At 38.0% G+C, this 25,107-nt stretch overlaps 3 protein-coding genes across 3 annotated transcripts; 2 read left to right on the top strand and 1 right to left on the bottom strand.

Moving 5' to 3' along the window:
• Positions 1 to 15: 15 nt before the first annotated feature.
• LOC124462001 lies at positions 16 to 1,124 on the bottom strand (the record flags this gene model as incomplete). The annotated part of the gene is made up of 2 exons (XM_047013400.1): positions 966 to 1,124; positions 16 to 860 (listed from the first exon to the last, which is right to left on the bottom strand). Coding segments are annotated over exons 1-2 (1,004 nt in total), but the record flags the coding sequence as incomplete, so codon positions are not given.
• A 5,488-nt stretch (positions 1,125 to 6,612) lies between these two features.
• On the top strand, positions 6,613 to 7,168 carry LOC124462002. Its single transcript, XM_047013401.1, has 2 exons — positions 6,613 to 6,989; positions 7,045 to 7,168. Exons 1-2 carry the CDS (start codon positions 6,639 to 6,641, stop codon positions 7,054 to 7,056), a joined length of 363 nt encoding a protein of 120 aa, XP_046869357.1. The 5' UTR covers positions 6,613 to 6,638; the 3' UTR covers positions 7,057 to 7,168.
• A 3,510-nt stretch (positions 7,169 to 10,678) lies between these two features.
• LOC124462003 lies at positions 10,679 to 11,233 on the top strand. Its single transcript, XM_047013402.1, has 2 exons — positions 10,679 to 11,055; positions 11,111 to 11,233. The coding sequence occupies exons 1-2, from the start codon at positions 10,705 to 10,707 to the stop codon at positions 11,120 to 11,122; spliced, it is 363 nt and encodes a 120-aa protein (XP_046869358.1). The 5' UTR covers positions 10,679 to 10,704; the 3' UTR covers positions 11,123 to 11,233.
• Positions 11,234 to 25,107: the final 13,874 nt, after the last annotated feature.

Genomic DNA, 25,107 nt, shown 5'->3' with positions numbered 1-25,107 from the left:
CCGAGTGGGTCGTACATTGACATAAGTACTTGCAAGAGCTCGCGTTTGGTTGGTGTTTTGTCGCTGTCTAAAACGTTGCGCTTCAGCCTGGCGAACTTGCAGATGAATGTGAATACGTCGGAGTTCGGCACCCAATATAAGCCGAGTACCTTTTCTGTGGCGGTTATTTTGACAGCTTCGGGGAGCAGCGAATCGCTCTTTAGTATTCGTAGGACCTCCTTTGAGTTAGAAGACCAATTGCGTATGTGGAAACCACCTGCTGCATGGATATCTCTGACTTGAGTTGCGATGTTTCCGACTTCCACGTAGTCGTCGCCACTGTATATAAAATCATTCACGTAGTGGTAGTACTTCACGGCTTGAGCTGCTTGAGGGTACTGTTGGCAGAATCGTTCTGCATTTTTGTCACGAATAAAGTGTGCAATGGAGGGTGCGCAATTGATTCCGAAAGTAAGCGCTTCCATAACATAGACGTTAGGCTCTTGCCTCTCGGATTTGCTGTCGAACCACAGAAACCTTTGCGCATGGGTGTCTGCTGTTCTCACTCGGATCTGGTGAAACATCTCGGCGATATCGCCACAGATCGCCACTCGTCCCACTCGGAATGAGAGTAAGAGGTCAAACAGGGAGTTTAGGAGATCTGGCCCACTCCAGATGTAGTTATTCAGGGCCTTGCCGCCGGATTGGGTGGCTGCATCCCATACAAGCCGGACCTTCTCTGGTTTATTTGGATTCTTAGTTATGAAGGTTGGTAGATACCATGTCCGTCTGTATGGTGCAGCTATTTCCTCCGGCGTCAGCATGCGAGCATAGCCCTTTTCGACGAGGTTTTCGATTAGCTTGGTGATTTGCTCCTTCAACTGTGGTTGTCGGGAAAATTGCTTTTGTAGGCATTTAAGCCATTTTAGTGCGTTTGCGTAGCTATCAGGTAATAAAACTTCAGGGTCTTTCCACATTAGACCGACCTCGTACCTGCCATTCTTCAAGGCGGTAGTGGATTCAAGTCTGGTTAGAGCTTGAGTTTCTTCTGGTGATGATAGCGGTTTTGCTGTGGTAGCGTCTAATGAGAACGCTTGTTTGATGATCTCATACAGCTTAGCGTCTTCGTTTCTGCATCCACACATGTGAATGCAGAAATCACCTTCAACTACACAAACCATGGACAACACATCAAAAAGGGCAACAAATAACACATATGTACATATATACGTACATACATATTTACACACATACATATATCCATACATAAATATATAGACGCTTACATATATACATACATACATATATACATACATACATATATACATAATTAACTGAAGGAGAGAACGGCATTGTCGCCGAATAAAAATGATAATTGTGTGTTGAACATCAAACAAGACAGAGGTTTTAATTTTATAATAAAATGAAGTAAGTAAGTCGTCTCGCCGACTTAGGTATACTTTACACCATGCATTTTCACATGCTTCTTACAAGCATATCTTAGTATCTCGCTCACTCAATCATACGAGCACCCTAGCGCCCCCACCAGCCAACGGCCAACTCCGGCCTTATGGAAAAACGTTTATATGCATAACTCGACTGTTTTTTGTCCGATTTTCGTCAAATTTGGTATTTTGGTAGATATTAGTATTAAATTTAAGTGTGCTGAATTTGATTGCATAAGGTAAAAAAATACGGGAGATAATCAAGTTTTTCAAATTACGGAGGCGGAAAAGGGCGTGGCAAAATTTTTATACATACAAAATGTGTGCATTTACTAAGCGAATATACATACCAAATATGGTGTCTCTAGCTGGAATAGTTTTTGAGATAAACGCTTTTTTTAAATTGCGGGGGCGGAAAGGGGCGTGGCAAAAATTGAAATAAACTTGATCACTCTACATACTACACGAGTCTACATACCAAATTTGGTGGCTCTAGCTCTTACAGTCTCCGAGAACTAGGTGTTCATACGGACAGATGGACAGACGGACAGACGGACGGACGGGCGGACATGGCTAGATCGACTCGGCTGTTGATCCTGATCAATAATATATATGTGGGGTCGGAGATGCTTCCTGCTGCCTGTTACATACATTTTGGCGACTTTAATATACCATTTCACCCTATGGGTGTATGGTATAAATACTAAGAAGTAAATAAACACAGGGAGCAGTCCTCGGTAGATGAGTTGTCTAAGTGGCCTAGTCATTTAGTCAACTGAACAACGAGGATCCGGGTTCGAATCCCAGGCTAGTGTATGGATGTAGTTTTCGTCTAAGCCGAAGGCCTTAGTTGCCAGTGCTTGTAAATATAGTTAGGTTGATAGTTTACAACTATATCCTATACTTTAATATAATACAATACAATACAATACAAACACAGGGAAAAGTAACTCTTTTCCTCGAACACGACTTGGCCAAGATGTTAACTGGCACAGCTTAACGACTTCAGGAACCCGAAGGAACCTACGTTCATGCATAATAGAGAGCTGCATTAATGGAAGCAAAGTCAAAGTCAAATGAATCCATTCGAATTGAATTCAAATAAATGAGTGACAACTACACAATGAAATGAATGAGTGTGAGTTTGTACTTGTCATATCTCGCAAAATACGTAACTCTGTTTAATGAAAGGCAATGAATTGAGTGTCAAAACATCGAATTGTACTAAGGCACTCGAATCATTAGAATTATTCGAATTGACTCATTTTTATTGGGATGTTTAAAAGCAACAAAAACTAATTATTTTATCAAAAATGTATGGAAAATAATGGCGAAATGGGGGCTATTAAAATTAAAATATGCTATACACCAAAAACTTAAGGACACAGTTTTGGATTTGACAATTTGGGACAAATTTTGTAAAATCTATTTTTTCTAAATTAGATTCCTAGTTGCCACGAACCGTGAAAACATAAATAAGGCTTTCTAATATATTATAAAAAAAAAAATTATATTCTTTAATCCATCATATACACAATGGATCTACTTTTTAATATACTTCACTATTTGGAAAAAAAATTCTTCTCTATCTCTGTAGGGGGTTTGAACCCGATAACAACAGTATTGTAGTCTGAGTAGGTCTCCACTGAGCCACTAACCACTCTAGTTTTGTAGTACAGTAATCACATATAGTTAAAAAATATACAATACAAATAAATACTAAATACTAAAATCAGAATTGGAATTCGAATGCACTCGAATCATAGCAACTCATTGACTCACTTTCTAACTCATTCAATTCGTTTTGTTTCGTTTGAATGTTGTGCGACTGATTTTTACGTCGCACACTCATTTAGTTGAAGTCGATTTTCAAAGTCATTCAATTCATTTATTTGGTTTTAAATGTTGTTAACTGGAATTGATTTTTCTATCATTCATGCAGCTCTCTAATGCATAAGTATCTAAGTAGAGATTGTTAAGTGCGCTAAACCAGTGCATTTAGCGATTGAACCAACTGTATCGGACAGAGCGATAAAGACAACAAAACATGTACATATGTACTCTCTCCATGATATTGATGTTGGTGTTGCTTTTGAGTTTCACTCGAATTTAAAATATTTCATCATCTTTTTCAAATTTTAGCTTCGGGTGTATTTGTTCCCCCGGATTCAGCAATTCCCGTTAAGCACATACCCACATGTATATGGGTACAAGCTGCGTAACAAGCGACATTGTCGTTTGCTACATTTTGCAGACTTGCATGTCTCGTCAGAGTGACGGAGATGCCGCAACGGTACAAAGTTGCTCGCGACAAGCGTCTCTATATCATCATCTTTTTTCGTCTGACCGCGTCGCGAGTCGCACATTTTGGTGGCTTTACGTGCTCCGTTAGAACAGAACGACAGCGATGTCGCGACAATCAGAATTGTTTGACGAGTTGCGTCACAAATTTTGGAGTGCGTTTTGTAGTTTCCTAACCTTTTGGGCAGCGAGTCATTTAATTTTCAACCGCCTTGGAAGCAACATCGATCTTCAAAAAAAAAAATATAAAAGAAAAGTAGACAGAAGTCAAAGTATGTGCAAATTAAACAGCAAGCTGTGAAATTCGAATGCTTCAAGTTTGTCAACTGGAGCGAGCAAAGGCCCAACAATATTCGCCGAAAGTGAAAGGGGTAAGGTACATATATATATAGATGTAGCGTTGATTTAGCGATCGTTACTATATTTATTTATTTATTAATATTTGAATTGTTTGATGACAATCGAGTCCAATATATTGTTAGAATTTAAACATACTTATAGAAATAACACTGGACTAGTTATGGACCTTGACGTGCGACTCAATTGACAGTTTCTTTGCGAATAATCCACGGCCTCTTTAACAAGCTCTCTCTAAACTTATATAATGATTCTATGCCCTGCTCTCTCTACTACTACTAGAATGTTCGGCCACTACGCGTTTGTCTCTTCTCTTCTATCACTTTGGATTGCTCTCTCTCTCAATGCCATTTCCCACATAGACATAAAAAAAAAACAACAAAATTGATTCAAATAAAATATGTAAAACTATAAACAAAAAACACTACTATAAAAATAGTATAACTTTCCCCAACTTTGTGATTCCCAAGGAACCCTCCCAAGTAAAAGGGGGCAAACCAGCCTCTGGTTTTCATACTCAAAAAAAAAAAAAAAGAGAACAAATAGTTAAACGACACATAAGCTCTTTAAACCAACACATAAGTTGTTGTACAAATTTTTTTCGTGTTCTTATTGCGCTAGACGGTTATATGTGCCCACAAGTTCGTGTGTATGTGTAACCGGAACCTGCTGTATTAGACAAAGCTAATAAAAAATAAAAAAAAAAAAACAAAAAATACACAAAACACAAAAAAAAAACAAATAATATAAAAAAAAAAAAAAACTATATATCAATTTTGAAACAACAATAAAGATGTTGAATACACATAAAAGGTGTGTCATAGCTTAATCTGGTGAAATTAACGGCTGATGACTGTCCGCCCTTAGTTGGGACTACTGCAACGAGCAACAATCTCAGCTAGCTTCAGCACAACCGCGAAATAAAACAACAAATATTTAAACCCATCATTTCATCGCTTGCCACACGGAGGGACAACAATTCGTGAGTCAACAGATTCAAAAAAAAAAGAAGCAAGGACACCTTGCTTACACAACACTAATTACAATAAAACATAAGTAAGAGAGATATATTAAGCTACGATTAAGTTAAAAAGTGTAGCAGGCTCTCTCTCTCTGTGACTACTCTGGCATTTCTCAGAGAGCGAACGATCATCAGATCTGCGAGAGTTATGAGAGAGAGCAAGCGTGGCAGTCTAAGCCAGGGCCCGGCACAAAGAGAGCGCTAAAAAAGTTTAGTTGTATGTGTGCACTTGCTTGTATGCGTATGTTGCTTTACACTGCGCAAAATTAAACTTCATCAAATTCTGCCTCGAATCAAGAAAACGAGTGCAGCAAATAATCTTATGCAAGAAAAAGATAGAGAAACAAAGCAGCGATCAATTTTTTCATGTGTGTTTTCTTAACAAAGCGACATAGATCTGCTTGCGTCGAAATGCTGAGGGAAACTAAATCAACCCTCATCCTCTGTGTAAGGACTTCGGCAGCCGTTCGGTTACACGCATACGAGGTGCCGAACGTGTTCGTCCCCCGGGTGATATGAATGCCGGGCTCTGGTCTAAGCCAGAGGTAGGCGCCCATAGCCCGTGCGGGCACTTTTGCTTGGCAATTGCTCGTGTGGCCGTCTGTGTGCATGCCGATGTGAGCACGAAGTACAAGTTGAGAGCGTAAAAAAACAGCTAGTGTCACACAGACTTTTGACGAAAGCAGTACTATGTCGCTTTGTTACGCAGCTACACGCAGAAAAATTAATGCTTCACTTTCTTACATGGCAACTTTAAAAATTTTTTGCCATTATTTATATTTTGTCCCTATAGGGTAAAAAGTATATTATAATATAATTAGGTCGAAATTATTCTTTTTCACTTTTTTTATTCGTTTTTTCACATACGATTCGCGCAGTGTAAAGCAGCTTACGCACACATGCAAGCGCACGCATACATTGACGGTTTGAGCTGGCTCTCTTTGTGCCTACCCCTGGTCTAAGCAAAACGGTTGAGCAAGGCGGTCGTGTAATTAATTCTAAGTTCACCCATTGTGTACCTAACCTAACCGTGAATAAGAACTGTGTTACTAAAAGAACATTCATATAAACCCTTAATTGAACTAAACTAATAAAGATACCTAAAGCTAAACTCCTAGTTGCATCTTGTCATAACTTCAGAAGTGGTCCTTATCCACATATATATTGAGTGACGAAATAAATATAGCTGATTATTCAGTAGATCAATTAAAGCAATGGTTGGTGGCACTAAAAATGCCATCAAGTGGTCCTAAAGCCGAACTAGAGCTCCGCTTAAACCAAATTCCAATCGAGACACGTGGCAGCGCACCACCTATGGACGACGAACAGGATTATTCAAGCCACGATCTGAATGACATAGAATTGCTTCACCCAGAGCAGTTACCCAGACAAATATCACGACGCCAGAGCGACGCCAGTGATGATGACGCCTTGCAACAAGAAACGAGGAGCTTTTGGATCAGGTCATCGAAGGCATCCCGGACAAAGGTCAGCGCACACAAGCGCGCATCCAATGCTTCACTAGTCCTAGACAAATGTTAAAGGCATTTGCTGAGGTGCACCTTGATGTCGCTGAGCAAACTACAAAGGACATAAACACCGGCACCAGACGTCATGAGTTACGTTGCCGCAACTGTAACATTAAAGGACTTTTGTGGAAGGATTGCAACAAGACGATTAGAGCCCGTGGCTCATGTTATGTTTGCGGTTCAATGGAACACTGGGCAGCTAAATGCCCGGCCAAGACGCGCTATTCGACTAAGGACAACTTCCCAGAACCTGGCGGAACTGCTAAGAAGACCGAATCAGCCAGGAGCAGCGACCCAAATGATGACGACTACCCAAGCAAAAGCCGCCTCCATACAACCCAGCACAACAACAATTATGTAAGAAGATTTAAGATAAATTTTTTAGACATTCCTTATCATTCCATTATTGTAGCGTGCCTCGTAGACTCGGGGAGTCCAATCTCTATAATTAAGAAGTTCCTACCCGTCGAAGCGCAAATATCTTCAGTCGATACACCCTATCACGGCATTAATGAAAGCCAACTAATTATTTTTGGAAAAATATTTTGTTACATTATGAAAAATTCAGATAAAAATTACTTTCACTTAGTTATTGTCTCCGACGAGTCTATGAGCTGCGACGCTATTTTTGGAAGGGATTTTTTAAAAAAGCGATATAAAATTAGATTTAGATTGTTTAAAGACTGCCATAGTAGAAGAACGTAAATGTTTAAGTAAAATCATCAGAAGCGACTTGTCAGCAACACAGAACAAAAATAACGATAATAGAAAAACAGTTATTGAAAATTGTAATGGAAAAGAAGACGAAATTGTTAGTGAAATATCAGAAATGAAAGTCAAGAACATTTATGTAAAGGTAGACAAAACTGATGAAATGCTTAATGTATGTGAATATGTTAATGTACACAAAGATGTTAACGACAAATTTTCTAATGAATATGAACATGTGAATGAAGAGTTTAATAATGTAAATGAAAATGTTACTCTTAATGAACAAGTAGTTAATGCAAAAGATGTGAATGAAAATATGTTTAATGATAATGAAACAAAAATTACAAGAAAAGAAGTATTTAGTGCAGACAAAAACACAAAAATTGATCACAAACCACAAGATACACTAACAAACGAGACTTTCATAGGAGAAACCAGAGAACAACCAGGAATCAATGAAGAGAAATTGTACTTGGTAGAGGATTTTGACAAGAGCATGCTAAAGATTTGCCACATTAACGAAGACGATTTAGAATCAGAATATGTGATTAGTAAGGATATCGAGTATAAAACGCGTCGCCAATTTCAGCAATTAGTTAGAAACAAGTATATTGATGCCTATGGACCAGAAACACCAGATATCAAGTGCTCAATGAAGCTAAGCTAAGAATTCTAAACCGTTTAGTTGTGCACCTAGGCGATTAGCATATACAGAGAAGGAAAAGCTACAACTTTTGCTGGATGAATACCTAAAAGAAGGAATTATTAGGCCAAGCGATTCTGAATACACGTCACCCATTGTGTTAGTAAAGAAAAAACTGGGGATATACGTTTATGCATAGACTTTAGAAAGTTAAATAAGATTATTGTTAAAGACAATTACCCCTACCACTAATTGACGACTTATTGGACAGACTAGTAAACAAACGGGTCTTTTCAAAATTAGATTTGAAGAACGGATATTTTCATGTCTTTGTTGACGAAGAGTCAGTCAAATACACATCCTTTATTACACCACTTGGACAATATGAGTTTTTAAGAATGCCAATGGGGATAAAAAACGCATCACATGTATTTCAAAGATTTATTAACCGAATTTTTGAAGATATGATTCGAAGAGGAGAAGTCCTCGTCTACATGGACGACATCATGATAGCTAGTGCGAATATAAAGGATCATATGCAAACGTTAGAAGAAGTATTTGGAAGATTAGTTCAGAACATGTCAAGCATAAAGTACCTGGGCTACAAAATTACGGAGAATGTAATTAGTGCAGATGATAAGGGCTTAGATGCAGTTAAAAATTTCCCAGTACCAGACAAAATACATGCGGTTAAGAGTTTCTCTTGAGGCACCTGTGTTGTCAATTTACGATCATAGAGACGAAACAGAACTGCATTGCGATGCAAGAGCTTTGGGTTTTGGCGCAGCCTTGTTACAGAATAAAGCGGATAGCAAAAGGCATCCGACATTTTATTTTTCCAAAAGATCGAGCGAAGTTGAGTCAAAATATCATAGTTTCGAATTGGAAACGCTAGCAATTGTATATGCCTTGCGTAGATTCAGAATATATGTTCAAGGGAAATGTTTCAAAATTTTAACAGACTGCAACTCCTTGACGCTTACTTTAAACAAAGTAGAATTAAACCCCAGAATAGCAAGATGGGCGCTCGAGCTCCAAGAATATGACTACGAACTAGTACATCGATCGGGAAATCAAATGCAGCATGTGGATGCTTTAAGTAGATGCGCCAATGTTATGGTAATAGAGCCCAACAGTTTTGAGGATAATTTAGTTATTTGCCAGGGGAAAGATCTAGAGCTGCAGGAAATTAAGAAAATGTTAGAGAATTCAGAGCACAAATGGTATGAGATGAGGAACGGGGTTGTTTATAGAAAAACGAATGATAAAAGAATTCTTTTTTATGTTCCTAAAGGTATGGAGAATCATGTCCTATAGAAGTACCACGATGAATTGGGTCACGTAGGTAGGGATAAAATGTTAGATGCAATAGGGAAGAGTTACTGGTTCCCAAATCTTAAAGATAAGGCGATAAAACATATACAAAACTGTTTACGATGCGTAGCTTTCTCTCCCAAATGCGGCAAAGGGAAGGGTTTTTGAACAGCATCCCAAAAGGGGACAAACCATTTGACCATTACGGTCCGATTGAAGCAGGAAGAGCAAAGAAACATATATTCGCAGTAGTGGACGCTTGCGTCGCTGCTTGCGTCGAAATGCTGAGGGAAACTAAATCAACCCTCATCCTCTGTGTAAGGACTTCGGCAGCCGTTCGGTTACACGCATACGAGGTGCCGAACGTGTTCGTCCCCCGGGGGATATGAATGCCGGGCTCTGGTCTAAGCCAGAGGTAGGCGCCCATAGCCCGTGCGGGCACTTTTGCTTGGCAATTGCTCGTGTGGCCGTCTGTGTGCATGCCGATGTGAGCACGAAGTACAAGTTGAGAGCGTAAAAAAACAGCTAGTGTCACACAGACTTTTGACGAAAGCAGTACTATGTCGCTTTGTTACGCAGCTACACGCAGAAAAATTAATGCTTCACTTTCTTACATGGCAACTTTAAAAATTTTTTGCCATTATTTATATTTTGTCCCTATAGGGTAAAAAGTATATTATAATATAATTAGGTCGAAATTATTCTTTTTCACTTTTTTTATTCGTTTTTTCACATACGATTCGCGCAGTGTAAAGCAGCTTACGCACACATGCAAGCGCACGCATACATTGACGGTTTGAGCTGGCTCTCTTTGTGCCTACCCTGGTCTAAGCAAAACGGTTGAGCAAGGCGGTCGTGTAATTAATTCTAAGTTCACCCATTGTGTACCTAACCTAACCGTGAATAAGAACTGTGTTACTAAAAGAACATTCATATAAACCCTTAATTGAACTAAACTAATAAAGATACCTAAAGCTAAACTCCTAGTTGCATCTTGTCATAACTTCAGAAGTGGTCCTTATCCACATATATATTGAGTGACGAAATAAATATAGCTGATTATTCAGTAGATCAATTAAAGCAATGGTTGGTGGCACTAAAAATGCCATCAAGTGGTCCTAAAGCCGAACTAGAGCTCCGCTTAAACCAAATTCCAATCGAGACACGTGGCAGCGCACCACCTATGGACGACGAACAGGATTATTCAAGCCACGATCTGAATGACATAGAATTGCTTCACCCAGAGCAGTTACCCAGACAAATATCACGACGCCAGAGCGACGCCAGTGATGATGACGCCTTGCAACAAGAAACGAGGAGCTTTTGGATCAGGTCATCGAAGGCATCCCGGACAAAGGTCAGCGCACACAAGCGCGCATCCAATGCTTCACTAGTCCTAGACAAATGTTAAAGGCATTTGCTGAGGTGCACCTTGATGTCGCTGAGCAAACTACAAAGGACATAAACACCGGCACCAGACGTCATGAGTTACGTTGCCGCAACTGTAACATTAAAGGACTTTTGTGGAAGGATTGCAACAAGACGATTAGAGCCCGTGGCTCATGTTATGTTTGCGGTTCAATGGAACACTGGGCAGCTAAATGCCCGGCCAAGACGCGCTATTCGACTAAGGACAACTTCCCAGAACCTGGCGGAACTGCTAAGAAGACCGAATCAGCCAGGAGCAGCGACCCAAATGATGACGACTACCCAAGCAAAAGCCGCCTCCATACAACCCAGCACAACAACAATTATGTAAGAAGATTTAAGATAAATTTTTTAGACATTCCTTATCATTCCATTATTGTAGCGTGCCTCGTAGACTCGGGGAGTCCAATCTCTATAATTAAGAAGTTCCTACCCGTCGAAGCGCAAATATCTTCAGTCGATACACCCTATCACGGCATTAATGAAAGCCAACTAATTATTTTTGGAAAAACATTTTGTTACATTATGAAAAATTCAAATAAAATTTACTTTCACTTAGTTATTGTCTCCGACGAGTCTATGAGCTGCGACGCTATTTTTGGAAGGGATTTTTTAAAAAAGCGATATAAAATTAGATTTAGATTGTTTAAAGACTGCCATAGTAGAAGAACGTAAATGTTTAAGTAAAATCATCAGAAGCGACTTGTCAGCAACACAGAACAAAAATAACGATAATAGAAAAACAGTTATTGAAAATTGTAATGGAAAAGAAGACGAAATTGTTAGTGAAATATCAGAAATGAAAGTCAAGAACATTTATGTAAAGGTAGACAAAACTGATGAAATGCTTAATGTATGTGAATATGTTAATGTACACAAAGATGTTAACGACAAATTTTCTAATGAATATGAACATGTGAATGAAGAGTTTAATAATGTAAATGAAAATGTTACTCTTAATGAACAAGTAGTTAATGCAAAAGATGTGAATGAAAATATGTTTAATGATAATGAAACAAAAATTACAAGAAAAGAAGTATTTAGTGCAGACAAAAACACAAAAATTGATCACAAACCACAAGATACACTAACAAACGAGACTTTCATAGGAGAAACCAGAGAACAACCAGGAATCAATGAAGAGAAATTGTACTTGGTAGAGGATTTTGACAAGAGCATGCTAAAGATTTGCCACATTAACGAAGACGATTTAGAATCAGAATATGTGATTAGTAAGGATATCGAGTATAAAACGCGTCGCCAATTTCAGCAATTAGTTAGAAACAAGTATATTGATGCCTATGGACCAGAAACACCAGATATCAAGTGCTCAATGAAGCTAAGCTAAGAATTCTAAACCGTTTAGTTGTGCACCTAGGCGATTAGCATATACAGAGAAGGAAAAGCTACAACTTTTGCTGGATGAATACCTAAAAGAAGGAATTATTAGGCCAAGCGATTCTGAATACACGTCACCCATTGTGTTAGTAAAGAAAAAAACTGGGGATATACGTTTATGCATAGACTTTAGAAAGTTAAATAAGATTATTGTTAAAGACAATTACCCCCTACCACTAATTGACGACTTATTGGACAGACTAGTAAACAAACGGGTCTTTTCAAAATTAGATTTGAAGAACGGATATTTTCATGTCTTTGTTGACGAAGAGTCAGTCAAATACACATCCTTTATTACACCACTTGGACAATATGAGTTTTTAAGAATGCCAATGGGGATAAAAAACGCATCACATGTATTTCAAAGATTTATTAACCGAATTTTTGAAGATATGATTCGAAGAGGAGAAGTCCTCGTCTACATGGACGACATCATGATAGCTAGTGCGAATATAAAGGATCATATGCAAACGTTAGAAGAAGTATTTGGAAGATTAGTTCAGAACATGTCAAGCATAAAGTACCTGGGCTACAAAATTACGGAGAATGTAATTAGTGCAGATGATAAGGGCTTAGATGCAGTTAAAAATTTCCCAGTACCAGACAAAATACATGCGGTTAAGAGTTTCTCTTGAGGCACCTGTGTTGTCAATTTACGATCATAGAGACGAAACAGAACTGCATTGCGATGCAAGAGCTTTGGGTTTTGGCGCAGCCTTGTTACAGAATAAAGCGGATAGCAAAAGGCATCCGACATTTTATTTTTCCAAAAGATCGAGCGAAGTTGAGTCAAAATATCATAGTTTCGAATTGGAAACGCTAGCAATTGTATATGCCTTGCGTAGATTCAGAATATATGTTCAAGGGAAATGTTTCAAAATTTTAACAGACTGCAACTCCTTGACGCTTACTTTAAACAAAGTAGAATTAAACCCCAGAATAGCAAGATGGGCGCTCGAGCTCCAAGAATATGACTACGAACTAGTACATCGATCGGGAAATCAAATGCAGCATGTGGATGCTTTAAGTAGATGCGCCAATGTTATGGTAATAGAGCCCAACAGTTTCGAGGATAATTTAGTTATTTGCCAGGGGAAAGATCTAGAGCTGCAGGAAATTAAGAAAATGTTAGAGAATTCAGAGCACAAATGGTATGAGATGAGGAACGGGGTTGTTTATAGAAAAACGAATGATAAAAGAATTCTTTTTTATGTTCCTAAAGGTATGGAGAATCATGTCCTATAGAAGTACCACGATGAATTGGGTCACGTAGGTAGGGATAAAATGTTAGATGCAATAGGGAAGAGTTACTGGTTCCCAAATCTTAAAGATAAGGCGATAAAACATATACAAAACTGTTTACGATGCGTAGCTTTCTCTCCCAAATGCGGCAAAGGGGAAGGGTTTTTGAACAGCATCCCAAAAGGGGACAAACCATTTGACCATTACGGTCCGATTGAAGCAGGAAGAGCAAAGAAACATATATTCGCAGTAGTGGACGGGTTTACAAAGTTCGTTAGACTATATACGACAAAGACAACGAGTACCAAAGAGGTGATAGAAGCATTAAAAAACGTATTTCAGGAGTTATAGTAGACCGAGATGTATAGTTTCCGACAGGGGTAGTTGTTTCACTTTATCAGAATTCGAGACGTTTTTAGATAGTCAGGGTGTGCAACATGTAAAGATAGCGACAGGATCCCCGCAAGCCAACGGGCAAGTAGAAAGGCTAAACCGAAGTTTGGGACCTATGATAGCAAAGTTAGCAGAACCATACAAGGGAAATCATTGGGATACAGTTGTCGAGGATGTAGAACACGCACTGAACAACACTTTTCACAGAAGCATCAAGCAATACCCCAGCATAATGTTATTCGGAATAGCTCAAAGAGGAAACGTTATAGACGAATTTAGAGAAAAGATTGAAGAATTGGATAGTACAGAAAGCCCACTAGACTTAGAAGAGATAAGAAGATTAGGAGCTTCACACATTCGTCGATCATAAGAATATAACGAAGTGCTCTTGTCAACAGCAAAAGAACTTCAGCAAGAGAGTATAAAGAAGGCGACTATGTTATCGTTAAGAACTTTGACAGCACAGCAGGTATATCTCGTAAGCTTATCCCAAAAAGCAAGGGACCATACGTCATACAAAAGGTTCTAAGGAATGATACGTTTTTATTAAAAGATGTAGAAGGGTTCCAACTTTCCAGAAACCCATATCAAGGAGTATGGAGTGAACAAAACATAAAACCATGGATAGGAGATGTATAAAAGAAATAACATAAGTATATCTTGGAATAGTTAAATTGTAATATGTTAAATTTTAAGCGTGAATTGTATAGCGTATATCAACAGTAAGATCAGGAGATCTTATATTGTCAGGACGGCCGAATAGTAGCAGGCTCTCTCTCTCTGTGACTACTCTGGCATTTCTCAGAGAGCGAACGATCATCAGATCTGCGAGAGTTATGAGAGAGAGCAAGCAAAGTAAGCAAAACGGTTGAGCAAGGCGGTCGTCTAATTAATTCTCAGTTCACCCATTGTGTACCTAACCTAACCGTGAATAAGAACTGTGTTACTAAAAGAACATTCATATAAACCCTTAATTTAACTAAACTAATAAAGATACCTAAAGCTAAACTCCTAGTTGCATCCTGTCATAAAAGTAAGAAACACGATCTAAGAGACTAGATAGTAACAAAACAAATTCAAAAAAAAAAGTTTTCGAATTACTAATGAGTTTCGAATTATCAATGCCTTTAGATCAGGAGATTCCTCCAGCCCAACCCACTGGCCCCCAAACTCAGGAGCCATTGGGTGGGTTTAAGATATCCGATTTATTACAATTGATTCAGTCTATGCCTGTATATGAGGGAAATAAAGAGGGACTAAAAGAATTCATTACCAATGTTGAGGAGTTTTTAATGCTTATTAAAGGAGCAGATCAGACACCTGCCGGGGTCATGATTTTGAGAGCAATCAGGAACAAAATTCAGGGTAAAGCTCATGAAGTCTTGTATCAATCAAATGTGCGACCTTAATTAAATACTTTGTCGATAAAAGAACCGAGTATAATCTAGTAGCCGAACTTGGAATATTAACACTGCAAAGAAATCCGGTAGAGATATTATACGAAAAAATCACAAATATTCAAAGAGCTCTACTAAACATCATTGACCAAAAGGATACCAATCCAACTATCATACAAACAAAGAAAGAATTGTTTCTTAACCAATGTCTAACCACTTTCCTGAAGGGACTTCGTGGACCTTTAGGTTCAATAGTTCGAGGCAGAGAGCCCACGGATATCGTTACAGCATATGAAATAGCAATTGCGGAAAAGGAAGTTTATACTAGTCAAAGAGAAGCTAGGCGAATAAATCAGAGCTTTGAAAGAACAACGTATAATGGTCAAAATTCGGAATCGTTTGGGCCCCGAAACCAACAAAAAAGGAGAGAAATTGGTCTCAAGAGGGAAAAACAAATAATTACAGTAACAACAATCAAAGACCATTTAAACAAAAAAAGTACGACAATGAGCAACAAAGTGATCGACAGAGACAGAAAAATTGGGGGAATTCCAACTTCTCTAACCAGTCTGCAAAATCCAACACAAACAACAGTAATCAAATAAAAAAAAGAGATGAGTTGCACAACATTAATGATGACCAAAATTTTCAGTATGTAGCCTCAACATCCAAGCAGGCTACATAACCAAGCACACACATGGCTCGATTTTACCATATGTTCAAGTTCAATTCCCATTTGGTAAAAAATTAAACCTTTTGATCGACACAGGGTCTACTACTTCTTTTATTGACCCTTAATTTGTTCCAAGTGAACAACATATTAAACTAACCTAGCCAAGAATTATAAAAACAATTATAAATACACATGCACTATATTCAGCATGTTTACTAGACATGTTTAATGAATTTAACCAAAATGGTACACTAAAATTTTTATTATTTAAATTCCATTCATTTTTCGATGGCCTTATAGGAGTCGATTTACTAAAAACATTGAAATCAAAAGTAGACTTAGAAAATTTCGTGTTGATCACACAAAATGCTAAACTCCCAATACTCACAAAAAAAAATTTAGCAGGAGAAAAGCTAGAGGTTGAGCATTCAACCAGAAAACTAATCAAGATCCCTGTTAACCTTAAAGAAGGCACTTTTCTTTGTCAGGAAATACAACTAGATAATGACCTTTTTATTTCAAACGGATTATATTCAGCAGAAAAAAACTTCAGTTGGGTCGAAATAACAAATTACTTCGACTCACATAAAGTATATGTTTTGACCAACCACTTCAAGTAAATTCATATTCCAAAGGTCAGCGTATAGAAGTAAACATCGCTTTCCAAAATGATAATAAAACAGATTTAAGCTCATTTGATTTTAACAAAATAATTAGAACTGCACATATCAACTCAGAAGAAATCCAATTATTAAAAGACATTTGTGTTGAATTTTCTGACATCTTTTATGATGACAGTAAGCAACTATCATTTACAAACGAAGTCAAACATAAGATTTTGACTAAAGATGATATCCCTATTTATACAAGACCCCATAGGAATGGGTTCTATGAAAGAATTGAGGTAAAGGAACAATTAAAAAAATTACTCGATAATAAAATAATAAGACATAGTCACTCTCCTTGGAGTGCACCAGTTTGGCTTGTGCCAAAAAAGCCGATGCCTCAGGAAAAAGAAAGTGGCGTCTAGTTGTAGATTTTAGATAAAAGACAAGTACCCTATGCCAATAATAAACGATGTCTTGGATAGAATTGGGAAATCGAAATATTTTTTAATACTGGATTAAGCCAGTGGTTACCACCAGATAGAGATGCACAAGGACGACATCCAGAAAACAGCATTTTCGGCGGAGTGAGGACATTTCGAGTTTATCAGAATGCCCTTTGGCCTGACTAATGCACCTGCAACTTTTCAAAGGGTAATAGATTCCTTATTTGGTGACTTATTTGGACCCTGTTGCCTTGCATATATGGATGACATCATTGTTTTCTCGCCATCCTTACAGGAACATATCCAACATTTAAAAAAAGTCTTCAAGAAAATTAGAAATGCAAATTTAAAATTACAACCGGATAAGTCTGAATTCCTGAAAAAGGAAATCGAATATCTGGGTCACATTGTTACCCCCGAAGGGGTAAAGCCAAACCCGACAAAGATTGAGACAATAAAGAAATTCCCTTTGCCTACTACACAGAAACAAATTAAATCATTCTTAGGTGTCATGGGTTATTATAGAAAGTTTATTAAAGATTTTGCTAAAATAACAAAACCACTAACTAAACAACTGAAGGGAAAATCAAAGGTTACTGTTGACTCACATGTCAATAAAAACTTTCGAATATTGTAAAACCTTGTTATGTAATGACCCGATCCTAATATACCCTGATTTCGATAAACCGTTTATACTTACTACAGATGCAAGTAATGTCGCTTTAGGGACTGTTTTATCTCAAGGAAACTTGGGATCGGACAAGCCAGTTTCATTCGCTAGCAGAACACTAACGGACACCGAGGCGAACTACTCTACCGTCGAAAAAGAGATTCTTGGCATAATTTGGGCAATTAAGTATTTTAGACCGTATCTTTTTGGTCAAAAATTTAAAATTGTCACTGACCATAAGCCCCTGACATGGCTTATGAGTTTCAAGGAACCAAATTCCAAATTGGTGAGATGGAAGCTTAGACTGTTAGAGTACGATTACGAAGTTATATACAATGAAGTAAGTAAGTCGTCTCGCCGACTTGGGTATACCATACACCAGGTGAAACAAATATTTAAAATTTCGAAAACCAAATGTTTTAACATGCCTCATACCATATGCTATATCGCTCACTCTACAAACACACGAGCACTCTAGAGCCGCCACTAGCCAACGGCCAATTCTGCCCTTATGAATCGCGTAGCAAAATACGTTCATACGTAAATTTTGCATGTTTCTAGTCCGATTTCAATCAAATTTGGTAGTATGATAGAAATAGATAAGATTTATTAGTCTGCCAAATTTGATCGCGATGGTTAAAAAATTGCAAGAGCCAATCGGTTTTTTCTAAATTATGGAGGCGGAAGTGGGCGTGGCAACATATTAAAATATATGTATTCTTGCACTCAATACAATATCACCAGGCATGTCACAGTCTTCAATCATATCAGTCAGTCATATCTCATCAAAATAAAAAACGAACTTTAAAACTAAACGAAGAAAGGAAGGATCCACCAGAAGTGGAAACTGACGAGACAGTATTCAGAAAAGAAAATAGAAGAAATAAATGGACTCCTCGCTTTTCAAAACATATTGTCACTAAAGATAAGGGGGTCACATTTATTACAAAGAAAAAGCAAAAAATTCACAAGTCAAAAATAAAACGATTGACAAGAAAGCCTTAGCAAAAAACCAGGTATACATATATATAATATAAAATACAAAAACACAAGCAAACAAAAAATTATTAAATACGATTTTTCATACATACATACCTAATTATTGTAAACAACAACATACTTATTACACAAAAAGAATAAAAAAAAGAAAGGAATTTAGGGAAATTAAAGGGAGCATGAACAAACGAATAAACAATGTCAATCATCAATGAAACGTTAATAATAAAATAATTATAAGATTTTCAAACATTACCGATCAACCGATAATAACAAACAGAATATTATAAAAAATAAAAAAAAAAAAAAAAAAAAAAAATAAAAAAAAAAACTCTAAAAATAAGATCTATAAGGAATTAAGCACTGAACACAACGAAATCCGTGTTCGTCAATATTTAAATAGAATTGGTCTTAGCATTGATGTTATGTAAGTTAAGCACTTCTATCACAACTCATACCATAACATAGAAGCCATAGACCCAAGTCCGTCAACACATGCCCATTAACCGCATGCCCATTGGCCAACCCTATTTCATCATCACATGCAATACCCATTGGTCAACCCCACTCAATCGTCACATGCCCATTTGTCGCATGATCGCCAATCTCAAGTAACAGTCCGATCGCTAGGATAAACAATAAGCCTGCACCCCATTTTCCCAGGCCTTAGAAGAATGGTGTCGGGTTCGGTGCATACGCAGAATCACGCCACAAATTTCGGCAATAAACAAAGAATGGTCCTGAACACTTGTGTAAACAAAGAATGGTCCCACGCACTTAAAGTGGACTATTGGACTCAGCCAACGCCGCCGCCTGCGACGACGTCGATTACCCAAGCCTTCATCCAACATAATTGAACCATAGCAAATCAGTCTTGAGCCTAAGTACAAACCAACCGGTAACTTCGCTTAAACTCCGCCGAATTCGCTCACCAAAGTCAGCATCTTTCAGTTATAATATTAACATATTGTATTGTAATAAAAGTGACTTTATAAATAAAAATTCATTTTTTTAACCCGTGAGTGAAGGAAGTGTTTAATTGGCGCACGAGCAGGGACCCTGCTAAATACAACGTGATCGTGAGTTAGTGAAAGATACCAGTGATTCGTGACCAAAAAACGCGTTAAAGGCCTTTAGAGTCAGTGAAACAAAAACACTATCTCGAACTATACCACGAATCAGACAGGGTCATTTTAATCGCTGCAAATTCCTCTAAGACTAGTTCGGAGGAAAACTGAAAACCCAAAAGTGTTTGCCCAGGAGCGTTAGTACCTTCGACGTTGGAAAAGCGAGACCTCCTACAAACCGATCAGTAAAAGCACCGAGGATGATAGCATTAACCGGCACCAACTCCAATGGATGTCGACGGCTCTATTTTAATCAAAAAAGTTAACTACATGAATAAACCGAATGTTAATTTACCACAACAATTTGCTCTCAAGAGAGTCAACCAGTCCACCGCAAATTTTCCCAATAAAGTGCAGAGGCAATTCCATATAGAAACCGGTCCGTCAGGTGAACAATATATCACCATACCGCCTCAAGAAGAGCATTACTCCGATATGTCCGATTATCAGGCTGCTTATCAGGGCCAAGAAGACCCTTTTGAATCAGTCCCATATTCTGAGGTTCAACAATATCAACAGCAGGAGCAATATTTTACCTCACAAGGAGACAACTCAGAGTTAGTCCCACAGAACAAAGAGGAAACCAGACCACAATCGCAGGAGCCTCAACAACCACAAATCGAGGACACCGTTAATTTTTTAGGTTAAAGTGTTCCTCTTTGCCGTACTTTGTTGTCCGGGACAAAGACGGAACCTCATACAACTTCTTGATAGATACCGGCTCGAACAAGAACTATGTCCAACCAGAAATAGCAAAAAATATAAAAACGAATGAACACAAGTTTTACGCGAACACCGTAAGCGGTCGCATTTTAATAACCAGCCATATCCATTTGGGTTTATTTAACGAACCCAATAAACCAATAACATTCTTCCTATTACCTAATCTGAATCCGTTCCATGGAATTCTAGGTAATGACTCACTAAGAGAGTTAAACGCTATAATGATAGCGTAGCGACATCAATGGATGTAGGGAAAGATCTACTATACGTCAACAGCTCTCATGTTGTTAAAGTGAAGCAGATGCGAGCCCATCAGGTCCATACCCTCAAATCAGATGAGCTCACTAATCAGCAGAAATTAGGATTAAAGGCGCTCCAAGAGGAGTACAAATCGCTATTCGCGGACCCAAATAAAAAATTGACTTATGCTACTAATGTCCAAGGAGAAATCCGAACGACAACAGACACTCCAGTCTACACCAAGCATTACCCATATCCAGCCTCTCTAAGAGAAGTAGTAGAAGACCAGCTACAAGAATTATTACGAGATGGTATAATACGACCCTCACGGTCGCCCTATAATTCCCCTGTGTGGATAGTCCCTAAAAAGAGTGACTGCCTCGGGAATAAGCAATATAGGATGGTCATAGATTATAGAAAGCTCAATGCAGTTACAGTTTCGGATAGGTATCCTATCCCCGAAATCGGAGAAATGGTTGCGCAGTTGGGCAACAATAAGTATTTCTCTGTTCTTGATCTAAAGAGCGGATTTCATCAGATTTCCCTTAAGGAATCTGATATTGAAAAAACGGCATTCGCCGTGAATGGAGGGAAATACGAGTTCACGAGACTCCCCTTCGGCCTAAAGAATTCCCCATCAATATTCCAAAGAGCTCTCGATGATATTTTGAGAGATCTCATTGGAAAGATCTGTTACGTCTACATCGACGACATAATAATATTCAGTAAATCAGAGGAAGAGCATTTCCGACATCTAGCTTTGGTATTTTCTACCTTGTCCAAGGCAAATATGAAAGTCCAAGTTGATAAATGCAAATTCCTAAGACATAGCGTTGACTTCCTAGGCGTAGTAATTTCTAGGGAAGGAGTTAAAACCAATCCAGAGAAAATCCAAGCCATTAAAAAGTTCCCTATACCAAAGAACCTAAAACAACTAAGGTCCTTCCTGGGATTAGCTAGTTATTACAGAAGATTTATCAAAGATTTTGCTAAATTAGCTAGACCCTTGACTGCGTTACTGAGAGGAGAACATGGCAGAGCCAAGAAAAATGTCTCAAGTAAGATCGAAATCCGATTCGGTGAAGCCGAAACCGATGCCTTTGAGAAAGTGAAAAATGCATTAGTGTCACAAGACGTTATGCTAGCATACCCTGACTTTAGACAAGAGTTCCATCTAACCACCGATGCCTCAAACATCGCACTAGGAGCTTCTCTAGAACAGAATGGGAGACCGATTACATTTCTTTCCCGTGCGTTATCCAAAGCTGAAGAAAACTATGCCACAAATGAAAGAGAAATGCTAGCAATAGTATGGGCATTGGATAAGCTAAGAATGTATGTATACGGCAAGTCCAAGGTGAGCATTTACACCGACCACCAGACTCTCACTTATGCTCTCAGCCCAAAAAATAACAACATAAAGCTGAAGAAATGGAAAAGTTACCTGGAGGAATACAACTACGAGTTGAAATATAAACCGGGTAGCTCAAATGTCGTAGCAGACGCACTCTCTAGGAACCCTACTAACATAAATGCTAGTAGTACGTCAGCTACAGTCCACAGTGATGAAAGCTCAGGGCATGAACTCATTCCAGCAATGGAAGTACCCATCAATGTCTTTAAAAACCAATTGTTTATCCTCACTGGTGATAACGAATCCACCACTTTCGAAATACCATTCCCCACATACCACAGACATACAATAGTGAGAAGTAATTATTCTGAAAACGATCTTGTAACTATTCTAAAAGAAAAGATGGATCCGAGAATAGTAAATGGTATTTTCACTTCTGAAAGTATCATGGGTAAAATTCAACAAATTTTTCCGGAGCATTTTAGGAATTACAAGGCAAGATTCACCCAAATTCAAACTGTAGATGTCCATGATCAGACCCAAGAACAAGAAATCATAATTAAAGAACACCTTAGAGCACATAGAAATTCCATCGAAAATAAAAAGCAAATTTTATCTGAGTATTTTTTCCCAGGTATGAAGAAAAAAGTAGAAGCAATAGTAAACTCTTGCCAAACATGTAAACTCTCAAAGTATCAACGACACCCTCCGAATCAAGAAATACAACCAACCCCTATTCCGACATATCCAGGCGAAATAATTCATATAGATTTATATTCCACCCAAAATAAGATCATTCTAACAGCCATAGACAAATTTTCTAAGTATGCGCAAGTTAAACTCGTAAACTCAAAAGCAGCAGAACATCTTAAAGTACCCTTACGTGAGTTATTGATAGCCTTCGGTATGACGAAAACCGTGGTAATGGATAACGAAAAAGCTTTAAATTCTGCATCAATAAAATTTCTTTTAAATAATCAGTTAGGGATACAAGTCCACACTACCCCACCTTATACTTCATCCAGCAACGGCCAAATAGAAAGATTTCATTCCACATATACGGAAATAATGAGATGCTTGAAGTTAGAGCACCCCGAAATGGAATTTGAGGATTTGATATTCAAGGCTGTAGATGAATACAATAAAACAATCCACAGTACAACCAATAAAAAGCCAATAGAAGCATTTTTCGCAACAAATTTAATCCATACACCAGAAAAATTGGCACTCGAAAGGGAAAAGATTTCGGAAAACATCTTAAAGAAACAAAACAAAGACCTAGGGTACCATAACAAAACAAAAAAACCCATAAAAATTTACGATCCAGGTGAAACCATCTACGTTAGGATTAATAAACGATTAGGTTCGAAACTAACGTCTAGATACAAAAAAGAAATAGTAGCCGAAGATCTTAATACCAAAATTAAAACCAGGTCAGGCAGGATAGTTTATAAAAACCACTTGAAATATTGATAAACATCCTCTTCCGACAGATTGCTTATGTTACCACTTTGCTGGGGTCACACAACCATATTAGACTACACCAAGTCAAGAGTGGTCATGTTGGAAACCGGGTTAGCCGCGCGCCAGAATGGAACCTTTAAAATCGTCCATGTCATCGAACTAGAAAAATATCAAATGTCCATATCCGTTTTAAAAGAAGTCGTCAAAAATTCGACAAACCTAAGTCCGTATCAGCCTTTTTTGGCCTATGAGATAACGCGGATACAGAATGAACTGAGGAGGCTTCAGCCGATGCAGTTTAGAAACAAAAGATCGCTTGATATACTTGGCACGGCGTGGAAATGGTTAGCGGGCACACCTGATCACGAAGATCATATGATTGTGGTAAATAAGATCAATGAACAATTGGTAAACAATAATCGGCAGGTCGTAATTAATAATCTAATAGAAAATAAGATAAATGATTTAATTAAAATAACTAATACCATATTAATTAGAGGTAAACCCGAATCTAACAATAAGTCAAAAGAAATTGAAATAACCAAATTTAAATTGAGTCTCCTAAGAGAAGAAATAACAAATATTATCTATGCAATCGATTGGGCCAAGGCCAATACAGTAAATTCACTAATATTATCCTCTACCGAAATAGATTTCATCGAAACAATTAAAGAAGAAAGTTTAACATTTATAAACATTGAAGAATTAATAGAGTTTGCTGAGGTCAGTGTAGCCTCAGATGGTAAATCACTCCTTTATATTGTTAGCCTTCCCAGAGTAATTAATGAAATTTGTAAACAAATCCTAGCAATACCAATTAAATATCAAAAATTTATAGAAGAAATAGATTATGAAAACATCATGGAATGTAACAAGAAATATTTCGGGTTAACCAATAAGAGTAATTGTAAAATTCATAATGGTAAGACAATTTGTAAACTGGAAGATCTGACTAATTTAGAAAACAGTAAATGTATAGGAGCCTACTTGCAAAGAAGGAATCCCCAATGTAAGGTCATCAACAATCAGCACGTAAAATCTCATTCAGAAATAATGCCCGGTACCTTGCTGCTGAACCAATTCCAAGGGGACATCAGCATCAATGGAGAAAACATCACCCTAGAAGGCACCTTCATAATCCAAGCGGAAAACGCGACAGTCATAATAGAAGACTCCTGGTATATTGTGAAGACACGCTTTGAAGCCGAGGTTCAACCACCGCTGTTACAGTTACTATCAAATAAGCAGCAGAGAGGTGAAAAGCTATCGCTGGAAATGATCAAGGAGTTACACATCAATAATACTAATAATCTGGAGCGTATCCAAAGAAACAACTTGATTATGTCTTCGTCAAACTGGATTATTCTAACTCTTCTAGCAGCTGCGATGATAACATATTGCATCATTAAAAAGTACTGCAGCCACGGAACAGGCAACCATGGTCCACCAATGGAAGTCTCAATCGGGCCTGTCCAATATGTTGTTGCGACCGAGGACGTCCGCACTTAAAGGGGGAGGAGTTAAGCACTTCTATCACAACTCATACCATAACATAGAAGCCATAGACCCAAGTCCGTCAACACATGCCCATTAACCGCATGCCCATTGGCCAACCCTATTTCATCATCACATGCAATACCATTGGTCAACC

The sequence above is a fragment of the Drosophila willistoni genome, unplaced genomic scaffold, assembly GCF_018902025.1.
Source record: "Drosophila willistoni isolate 14030-0811.24 unplaced genomic scaffold, UCI_dwil_1.1 Seg810, whole genome shotgun sequence".
NCBI classification, from domain to species: Eukaryota; Metazoa; Arthropoda; class Insecta; order Diptera; family Drosophilidae; genus Drosophila; species Drosophila willistoni.
The sequence above is the reverse complement of the archived record's forward strand: the minus strand, read 5'-3'. Positions and strand labels throughout refer to the sequence as shown.

What these genes read in the sequence shown, in the direction of transcription:
- LOC124462003 (XM_047013402.1), top strand. Translation starts at nt 10,705, where the DNA reads ATGTTAAAGGCATTTGCTGAGGTGCACCTTGATGTCGCTGAGCAAACT.
- LOC124462002 (XM_047013401.1), top strand. Translation starts at nt 6,639, where the DNA reads ATGTTAAAGGCATTTGCTGAGGTGCACCTTGATGTCGCTGAGCAAACT.